Source organism: Salvelinus alpinus, chromosome 35, assembly GCF_045679555.1.
Source record: "Salvelinus alpinus chromosome 35, SLU_Salpinus.1, whole genome shotgun sequence".
NCBI lineage: Eukaryota > Metazoa > Chordata > Actinopteri > Salmoniformes > Salmonidae > Salvelinus > Salvelinus alpinus.
The window spans coordinates 11,741,523-11,752,526 of NC_092120.1; the positions used below are offsets into that span (position 1 = coordinate 11,741,523).

At 41.2% G+C, this 11,004-nt stretch overlaps 1 protein-coding gene and 1 long non-coding RNA gene across 2 annotated transcripts; both read right to left on the bottom strand.

Annotated features, from left to right (window-relative positions):
* Positions 1-1,516: 1,516 nt before the first annotated feature.
* On the bottom strand, positions 1,517-6,132 carry LOC139564256 (uncharacterized; the record flags this gene model as incomplete). The annotated part of the gene is made up of 4 exons (XM_071383631.1): positions 1,517-5,011; positions 5,270-5,549; positions 5,676-5,780; positions 5,901-6,132. Coding segments are annotated over 4 exons (738 nt in total), but the record flags the coding sequence as incomplete, so codon positions are not given.
* A 224-nt stretch (positions 6,133-6,356) lies between these two features.
* LOC139564257 (uncharacterized) lies at positions 6,357-10,038 on the bottom strand. Its single transcript, XR_011672713.1, has 4 exons — positions 9,366-10,038; positions 9,106-9,254; positions 8,702-8,942; positions 6,357-6,924 (listed from the first exon to the last, which is right to left on the bottom strand). It is a non-coding gene; the product is annotated as an uncharacterized lncRNA (long non-coding RNA).
* Positions 10,039-11,004: the final 966 nt, after the last annotated feature.

An 11,004-nucleotide genomic window follows, 5' to 3' on the forward strand; every position in this document is an offset into this window, starting at 1 on the left:
GACAAGCGATAGTGACTGACTTACAGAAATATCTCAACATAAGTATTCAAACCCCTGAGTCAATATTTTGTAGAAGTACCTTTGGCAGCGATTACAACAGTCAGTCTTTCTTGGTAAGTCTTTAAGACAGGGATCATCAATTATATTCACCCGTGGGGTGATTTTTACTTGAGCGGATGTTCAGGGACATAATTACAAATTGACTGCAAGAAGAACAAACAGATATTTTATTAAAACATTTTCAAACCATGCTTTCATTTGTATACGGTCACAAATATCTCTTATGCGTGGGAATACTTTGGAACAGATTTCCAAAACTAAAATCACTTGGAGCTGATTTGCTGGTGTTTTTACAGTATTTTATGTCCACATTAAAAAAATTATATATACAGCACCAATCAAAAGTTTGGACACACCTACTCATTCAAGGGTTTTTCTCTATTTTTACTATTTTCTACATTGTATAATAATGGTGAAGACATCAACACTATAAAATAACACATACGAAGTCATGTAGTAACCAACAAAGTGTTTAACAAATCAAAATATATTTGAGATTCTTCAGCCACCCTTTGCCTTGATGACAGCTCTGCACACCCTTGGCATTCTCTCAACCAGCTTCATGAGGTAATGACTTAGAATACATTTCAATTAACAGGTGTGCCTTGTTAAAAGTTAATTTGTGGAATTTCTTTCCTTCTTAATGCGTTTGAGCCAATCAGTTGGGGTGGTATACAGAAGGTGGCCCTATTTTGTAAAAGACCAAGTCCATATTATGGCAAGAACAGCTCAAATAAGCAAAGGGAAATGACAGTCCATCATTACTTTAAGACATGAAGGTCAGTCAATGTGGAACATTTCTTCAAGTGCAGTTGCAAATACCATCAAGCACTATGATGAAACTGGCTCTCATGAGGACCGCCACAGGAAAGGAAGACCCAGAGTTACCTCTGCTGCAGAGGATAAGTTCATTACAGTTAACTGCACCTCAGATTTCATCCCAAATAAGTGCTTCACAGAGTTCAAGTAACAGACACATCTCAACAACTGTTCAGATGAGACTGCATGAATCAGGCCTTCATGGTCGAATTGCTGCAAAGAAACCACTACTAAAGGACACCAATAAGAAGAGACTTGCTTGGGCCAAGAAACATGAGCAATGTACATTAGACTGGTGGAAATCTTGTCATTTCGTCTGATGTGTCCAAATTTGATATTTTTGGAACCAACCGCCGTGTCTTTGTGAGATGCAGAGTAGGTGAACGGATGTTCTCCGCATGCGTGGTTCCCACCGTGAAGCATAGAGGTAAGGGGGTTTGCTGGTGACACTGACGGTGATTTATTTAGCATTCAGTTTCATCATGTTTTTTGCGACTGCACTTGAAGAAACTTTCAAAGTTCTTGAAATTTTCCGGACTGACTGACCTTCGTTTCTCTTTGCTTATTTGAGCTGTTCTTGCCATAATATGGACTTAGTCTTTTACCAAATAGGGCTATCTTCTGTATACCACCCCACATAACTGATTGGCTCAAACGCATTAAGAAGGAAAGAAATTCCACAAAACTTTTAACAAGGCACACTTGTTAATTGAAATTCATTCCAGGCGACTACCTCATGAATCTGGTTGAGAGAATGCCAAGTGTGTGCAAATCAAAATATACAAAATATATTTTGATTTGTTTATCACTTTTGATTACTACATGATTCCATATGTTTTTGAATAGTTTTAATGTCTTCACTATTATTCCACAATGTAGAAAATAGTAAAATTAAATAAAAACCTTGAATGGACCACAGTCTGAACTTTTGACTGATACTGTATATTATTTTGTTTGTTCAGAAAACGTGGGGAAACAAATAATATAACCCTCGGGCCAAATTTGGGGAATATCATCTGCGGGCCACAAGTCGGGGAACCCTGCTCTAAGAGCTTCCACACATCTGGATTGTGCATTTAGCCATTATTCTTTTCAAAATTCTTCAAGCTCTTTCAAATTGGTTGTTGATCATTGCTAGACAACCATTTTCAAGTCTTGCCATATATTTGTCTTGCCGTAGATTTAATTCAAAACTGTAGCCCGGCCACTCAGGAACATTTACTGTCTTCTTGGTAAACAACTCCAGTGTATATTTGTCCTTGTGTTTTAGGTTGTTGTCCTGCTGAAAGGAGAATTCATCTCCCAGTGTCTGGTGGAAAGCAGAATGAACCAGGTTCTTCTAGAATTAGGTCCATTCCATTTATTTTTTATTCAGAAAAACTCCCCAGCCCAACCTCTCTGGGATATGTGGGACGCTAGCGTCAACAACAGCCAGTGAAATTGCAGGACGCCAAATTCAAAACAACAGAAATCCCATAATTAAAATTCCTCAAACATTCAAGTATTATACAGCATTTTAAAGATAAACTTCTTGTAAATCCAGCCACAGTGTTCGATTTCAAATAGGCTTTACGGCTAAAGCAAACCAAACGATTATGTTAGGTCAGCACCTAGTCACAGAAAACCATACAGCCATTTTCCAGCCAAGGAGAGGGCTCACAAAAGTCAGAAATAGCGATTAAATTAATCACTAACCTTTGATGATCTTCATCAGATGGCACTCACAAGACTTCATGTTACACAATAAATGTGTGTTTTGTTCAATAAAGTTAATCTTTATGTCCAAACACCTCATTTGAAATGGGTGTGTTATGTTCAGAAATGCATTGTCTCAAACAAACATCCGGTGAAAGTGCAGAGAGCCACATCAAATTACAGAAATACTCATCATAAACATTGATAAAAGATACAAGTATTCTGCATGGAATTATAAACTTCTCCTTAATGCAACCGCTGTGTCAGATTTCAAAAAGGCTTTACGGCGAAAGCACAGCGATTATGTTAGGTCAGCACCTAGCCACAGAAAAACATACAGCCATTTTCCAAAGAAGGAGAGGTGTCACAAAAGTCAGAAATAGCGTTATAAATATTCACTTACCTTTGATGATCTTCATCGGAATGCACTCCCAGGAATCCCAGTTACACAATAAATGTTTGTTTTGTTCGATAAAGTCCATAATTTATGTCCAAATACCTCCTTTTTGTTCGCGCATTTATCCCAGTAATCCAAATGCTCAATGCGCGATCGCTTAGTTCAGACGAAAAGTCAAAAAAGTTATATTACAGTTTGTAGAAACATGTCAAACGATGTATAGAATCAATCTTTAGGATGTTTTTATCATAAATCTTCAATAATGTTTCAACCGGACAATTCCTTTGTCTTTAGAAAGGAAAAGGAACGCAGCTAACTCTCACGGGCGTGCGCCTGACTGAGCTCATGGCATTATGCCAGACACTCAAACAGCTCTTATTCTCTCCCCCTTCACAGTAGAAGCCTGAAACAAGGTTCTAAAGACTGTTGACATCTAGTGGAAGCCTTAGGAAGTGCAATATGACTCCATAGACACTGTATATTTGATAGGCAATGACTTGAAAAACTACAAACCTCACATTTCCCACTTCCTGGTTGGATTTTTTCTCAGGTTTCTGCCTGCCATATGAGCTCTGTTATACTCACAGACATCATTCAAACAGTTTTAGAAACTTCAGAGTGTTTTCTATCCAAATCTACTAATTATATGCATATTCTAGCTTTTGGGCCTGAGTAGCAGGCAGTTTACTCTGAGCACCTTATTATCCAAGCTACTCAATACTGCCCCCCAGTCCCAAAGAAGTTTAATTAACCATTACAAGTATACCCATAACATACTGCAGCCACAACTATGCTTGAAGATATGGAGAGTGGTACTCAGTAATGTATTGGATTTGCCCCAAACATAACATTTTGTATTCAGGACAAATATTCAGGATATTGTGCCAGTGACATTTTAATATTTTTTAAATCTATTTTAAATTCAGGCTGTAACACAACAAAATGTGTAAATAGTCAAAGGGGTGTGAATACTTTCTGAAGGCACTGTAAGTGTAATAGGCTGCATTTACACAGGCAGCCCTATTCTGATCTTTTTCCCAATAATTTGTCTTTTGACCAATCACATCAGATCTTTTCACATCAGATCATAATCAGAGCTAATCTGATTAGTCAAAAGACAAATTAGTGAAAAAATTATCAGAAGTGAGCTGCCTATGTAAACAGCCTTAGTGACACACAACGAAAGCAAAAGGGTTTGCTTGCAGTTTGCAGACTATGTGGGTAACTTACCATGCACTGTATCAACTGGATATTGTGTCTCAATTGATATTTTCTCATGATCAAACGTCTCTTCGTCTGTACTGTTTTGATTATAGGTCTCTTCGTCAGTGGAGAAATAGAAGACGAGAAGTGAGGGAAATCAATGCAAAAGCAGGGTTGAAACTACCACGTCAACTCATTTCAGGGCTAATCCTAATGCATGAAACTTGAGGTAAATACATCGATTTGTAGTTAGGATTGGGCCTTCCGTGAATCAACTGTGTTGAAATGTAATTGACCCATTGAGTTGGTTAGAGGGAGCATGTGTCCCAAAACCTGTTTTAGCATGTGCATTTTGGATTTTCACCATTTTGAAGTAGTCAACTGGGTGGGACTTGCAATGGGTTAAGGAAGGATCACAGTAGGTCAGTAGGAGGGTTCAGCCAATGAATTATACACCTGAGGAAACATTCCATAATTGCAGGTGGCAGTAAATCTATCTGTTCAAACTATACACATTCCAGCAAAGTAGGTAGTGGTATGCACCTTTTCAGTTCATTTTGGTACTGCCAATACACTCATAGAAGTAGAAGAAGAAGAAATGGACAACTTTAAAATGGGGACAGCCCTCAATGGCGCTGCCCATGCTCTCACAGAAGTGGCCATTGCAAAGATAGGGGAAGAGCTCTTTTGTACATCTCTATGAATTTACCCCAATTCTAATCCATCATATACCCACCAAGCACGGGTTGAAGCAGCCCGGGCGGATGATGTCCCTCCATCCCGTGGCACTGGAAGGTGACAGAGTCCCCAGCCGCTATGGATGAGATCACAGCACACCTGTCAGGTAGATTAGGAGTCATTCATACAATAGCCTACAGGATTTATATTATGTATCCTTTATTTAGGTGATCCCATTGGTTCTGAAATAGTACTGTTACAGTAACTACATGGTAGCAGTGTGGCAATTATAGTAGTACTTTAGTACTGTGTTAGTAGTTCTCTTTGGTTGCATTGTGCTTTTCATGTACTAGTACTTTAGTAGAAGTACAGAGTTGTGAGTAGTTTATTGTCAACATATTTGCTCAGCCTACTCACTGAGGGTTACTGTTGCCGTTGTTCTTCAGGGAGCTTCCGATGAGAATCTCTGCCGCGTCCTGCCTCCAGGGGCAGCAGTCCTCTCTGTTATTGACGGTAATGGAGGTGACTTTGCGAACAGCCAGGTCCACCCTCCACCAGGGGTCGCTCTGAAGCCAGGTGTGGGCACAGGAGCCAGAGAGGCACTCTGCATCCAGGCGACCATCGATGGCGTTCTCGGCATGGGTCAGACGGCTTAGCTTGGACCACTGGGTCGCTCTTCCCATCAGCGCCACGTTGCCTTCATTCAAACAAGAGGGATGGGGTTTGCTCAGAAAAATTACAAGCCTCTGGTTAAACATTTCTGATTTCTGGTCCCAATTTTAGCCTGGAGGGTACTGTATCATTGGATGTAGGAGTAGCTGACCTCTCCGAATGGCAAGTCTTCTGAGGGATCTCAGAAGATCCCACAGCCAGGCCAGGTTTAGGTTTGGAGCTGTAACAGCTGTCTCAGTGGCAGTTGAAGGCAGGGCTGGAAAAAGGAGAGGCACAGGGAGAAAGGGAGTAGAGTAAAAAAAATTGTATCCGTAAACAAGAATTAAAAAAGGCATCTGCTGGAGAAGGTGTACATTCTGAATGATGGAGCCCATACCTGCCTGAAAGGTGCTTGCGTGCAGTTCTACCTCACACAAAGTCAGGCACTTCTCTTTCCCTGGGAGGAGAATGTTGACATCGCGCCACGATATCCCACCGCACGGAAATGTCCTGGTTTGCCCAGCAGGGATGTATGGAATCCCGGCACACCTACAGGTATAGTAAACTTGAGCATTGTTATATTTTATGAGAAGATTGCGGGACAAACAGTATTTGATCAAAATAAGGGATCAGGGATGAATTTCCTGAAAGCTTAAAGGGGCAATCTGTAGTGGCTAAATCCATTTTGGGATGTATAAATTAATTATGGATTCTTGAAGAATTTACTGTAACTTAGAAATGCCTCATGAGCTTAGTTCAACTGTCGTAGCCCATCAGAACACAAAATATCATCTTGTTTTATGCAATGTTCTTAAACAAAGTAAATGTAAACAAACTATATAGCCTCAAAACATGGTTTCAACTATAATTTTAATTTCACAGATGGTCAGTCCTTGCATCCATAGCTATGTCTATGAATTTAAGAGTGGTTACATTTCTCCAGACCCATCCCTAGGCTGGGAGGACCGTTTGTTATTGTTTCAACTCCGGATTGCCCCTTTAAGTCTGGTTAAATTCTCATAGTTGATGATGATGAGTTATGGAGATGGCTGTGTTGTTTAAGGGAGAATTGTGTTACTGGGATGACACATAGTGCATTGTGTAGCCAGCCAGAAGTTGTGTTACGAAGATAAGTCACAGTGGGTTGCTATTGCCGTTGTTGAACAGTGAGTCCCCAACGTGGATCTCTGCTCCACTGATCCTGTCGGAGCAGCAGTCCCCTCTGTTGGTAATGGTGACGTAGGTGACGTTGTGGGTCTTGCTCAGGTCCACCCGCCACCAGGAGTCGATATCTGCTTTCGTGTGGCTGCAGGACCCCTCCAGATACCAATTGGTCCAGTTCAGGTCAATGGCATTGTTGGCATTTCCAAACTTGTCCCACTGCGACGACTGACTGGCTATCCCGCCAGTGGCTGCACTCTCTTCACAGAACAAACAAGATTAAAAACATTGGGTTTACAAATGGTTCATTGTCAGTTCAAGATGCAGTACATACAGTGAGGGAAAAAAGTATTTGATCCCCTGCTGATTTTGTACGTTTGCCCACTGACAAAGAAATTATCAGTCTATAATTTTAATGGTAGGTTTATTTGAACAGTGAGAGACAGAATAACAACAAAAATATCCAGAAAAATGCATGTCAAAAATGTTATAAATTGATTTGCATTTTAATGAGGGAAATAAGTATTTGACCCCTTCTCAATCAAAAAGATTTCTGGCTCCCAGGTGTCTTTCATACAGGTAACGAACGGAGATTAGGAGCACACTCTTAAAGGGAGTGCTACTAATCTCAGTTTCTTACCTGTATAAAAGATACCTGTCCACAGAAGCAATCAATCAATCAGATTCCAAACTCTCCACCATGGCCAAGACCAAAGAGCTCTCCAAGGATGTCAGGGACAAGATTGTAGACCTACACAAGGCTGGAATGGGCTACAAGACCATCGCCAAGCAGCTTGGTGAGAAGGTGACAACAGTTTCTGTGATTATTCGCAAATGGAAGAAACACAAAAGAACTGTCAATCTCCCTCAGCCTGGGGCTCCATGCAAGATCTCACCTCGTGGAGTTGCAATGATCATGAGAACGGTGAGGAATCAGCCCAGAACTACACAGGAGGATCTTGTCAATGATCTCAAGGCAGCTGGGACCATAGTCATCAAGAAAACAATTGGTAACACACTATGCCGTGAAGGACTGAAATCCTGCAGCGCCCGCAAGGTCCCCCTGCTCAAGAAAGCACATATACATGCCCGTCTGAAGTTTGCCAATGAACATCTGAATGATTCAGAGGACAACTGGGTGAACGTGTTGTGGTCAGATGAGACCAAAATGGAGTTCTTTGGCATCAACCCAACTTGCCGTGTTTGGAGGAGGAGGAATGCTGCCTATGACCCCAAGAAACCATCCCCACCGTCAAACATGGAGGTGGAAACATTATGCTTTGGGGGTGTTTTTCTGCTAAAGGGACAGGATAACTTCACCGCATCAAAGGGACGATGGACGGGGCCATGTACCGTCAAATCTTGGGTGAAAACCTCCTTCCCTCAGCCAGGGTATTGAAAATGGGTCGTGGATGGGTATTCCAGCATGACAATGACCCAAAACACACGGCCAAGGCAACAAAGGAGTGGCTCAAGAAGAAGCACATTAAGGTCCTGGAGTGGCCTAGCCAGTCTCCAGACCTTAATCCCATAGAAAATCTGTGGAGGGAGCTGAAGGTTCGAGTTGCCAAACGTCAGCCTCGAAACCTTAATGACTTGAAGAAGATCTGCAAAGAGGAGTGGGACAAAATCCCTCCTGAGATGTGTGCAAACCTGGTGGCCAACTACAAGAAACGTCTGACCTCTGTGATTGCCAACAAGGGTTTTGCCACCAAGTACTAAGTCATGTTTTGCAGAGGGGTCAAATACTTATTTCCCTCATTAAAATGCAAATCAATTCATAACATTTTTGACATGCGTTTTTCTGGATTTTTTTGTTGATATTCTGTCTCTCACTGTTCAAATAAACCTACCATTAAAATTATAGACTGATCATTTCTTTGTCAGTGGGCAAACGTACAAAATCAGCAGGGGATCAAATACTTTTTTCCCTCACTGTAGCTGTACTAATTAATGATCTCAATGAAAACTTTTTCTCAAACAGTGGTTGTATTCTCTATAGTACCACAAAAGTAAAAATATTGTATATTGTATTACCATATTGAGTCTTATGATGTAGGCATAGAATGTTTTGCCCTCTCTTCATATCTTGCACCCTCCTCTCTACAGGAAACATTACAGTACATAAGGGTTTGAGTCACAGGCTTAAAAGACAGTTAGCCATGGCTTCAAGTCATCTAATAGCTACCATGTTGGCAAGTTAATGTCCAACAACAACACATCAGAGAAATGGTAACTAAAACCCTGTACATACCAGAGGAAAGATGTTTGTCTATATCTGTAAAAGGACCAATACATTTGTTGTAATTTAGAGGAATAGGTCAAGTTTGACCAGATGTCATGATTTTGTCACCCTAACAAGCTTCTAAACTTAGATGAAGTGATCATATATTGCCCCTTCAGTTAATTGATGACAATACCATATAATGTCTGCTCCTCACCTGGATGGCTGCCCACATTCACCTCCACCTCACACAGTGACAGGTCTTTATTGCAGCCCGGCAAGAAGACGTTCACATAGCGACCCTCGATCCCTCTGCACTGAAAGGTCATGACCTCCCACGCGGGATATGAGGACATCACAGCGCACCTAAAGAAGGAAATCGTATAATCAGGCTTTTGATCTCAAATCATAAACATCAAATGCGCTCTGTGTTTTAGTGTTTTAAATAAGTCAATATTTGCTGACGAGCTTCCTCACAATGGATTGTTGTTGCCGTTATTCTGCAGATAGTTTCCAAAGTGGATTTCAGCACCATCGATCATCTCTGGATCAACGTCTTCAATGTTGGTGACTGTTATGGAGGTGATGTTTTAAGTTTGCTGCAAGTCCACCCTCCACCATGGGTTGACTTGGGACTTGGTGCGGCTGCATGATTTGTCTTTGTACATGGAGAGGCGTCTTCCATCTACGACATTGTCAGAGACCCCATGTAGGAGTTCTGTGAGGATTGACCAGTAGTTTTCTTTAAGGCAACATGGTATTTAAGGAAATAGAAGGTTTACACTTACCAATACAGTACAAAGATCTATGAATTTATGCAACATACTTATGTGTCACCAGGTTGTTCCACTGAGTCTTCACAACACTCAAGGCCGTCTTAGTGTGTCTGTGAAGCTTCATCATGTCTTATGAACATACTCATGAGCATACTGTACAAGGAATACAAAAAGTGCAGTTCACACAAAAACTACAGAGATTGGAATAAGATGACTAAATGTGACTTGCCTGTGTCAGGGCTCTGTATATGTAATGCTCCATGGCACAGTCTTGTTGGCCACTTTTGAAAAGTAAACAGTTCTTTGTACATTGCGAACATAGTGACTCAGAGGTCAGTGGACCCTTCCTATGTTCAATCCATTTTTGCCAGTCTCTGAGGACCTAAAGGAATCCCCTCTAATGCAGAGCATGCAAACACATTACATACACAGTAAGTTCCCAAATGTATATGGTAACTTCATTTTGAGAAGCCTATTGCAAAATGTGTCAGTCACATGTTTTATCTGATCTGTGACCTTTCAAAGAACTGTCTGTTGAACAGAACATCTGAACCTGTCGATGTTTATCTGTGACCCTCTCCTATTTGTTTCTATCAGCAAGATGAAAGAAGTTATTATACTCTCCCTACTGGGGATTCTGGGAATGGGAAGGGGATCTAAAGATGAATTAGGTTGGTAAACCCCCTTACCTTGTTGGGTCCCATGGGAATCTATTTTCTATTGTTCTGTATGTAAAGTTAACGCATAAAAATAGTGTAATTATTTCAAAAGTGGATCTTTAAATACAGTCTTTAAAAACTATTTTATAACATATAAGAAGATTATCAGCTGGTAACATGATTTATGGTTGATCTGTGTGCTGAATAGCTATCCTCATTATTCTTATTCTGGCCCACAGTGAATGTTGCTCTGAGCTATCCTCATTATTCTCCTTCTGGCCCACAGGGAATGTTGCTCTGAGCTATCCTCATTATTCTCCTTCTGGCCCACAGTGTATGTTGGTCTGAGCTATCCTCATTATTCTCCTTCTGGCCCACAGTGTATGTTGCTCTGGGGGGCAAAGCAGCCCAATCCTCCACATTCTATGGAGGCACTGCAAAAAGATCCATTGATAGAATATGGAACTCGACTTACGAAGATCACTCCTGCAGCCACACTTTGGGAGAGATCAACCCCTGGTGGAGAGTGGACCTGCCGGAGACATACCAAGTCACCTCCGTCAGTCATCATCACCAACAGAGATACTTCAGCAGAGAGGATCAACGGGGCTGAGATCCGCATTGGAAACTCCCTGGAGAACAATTGTAACAGTAACCCCAGGTATGGCACTGCCCTTCATC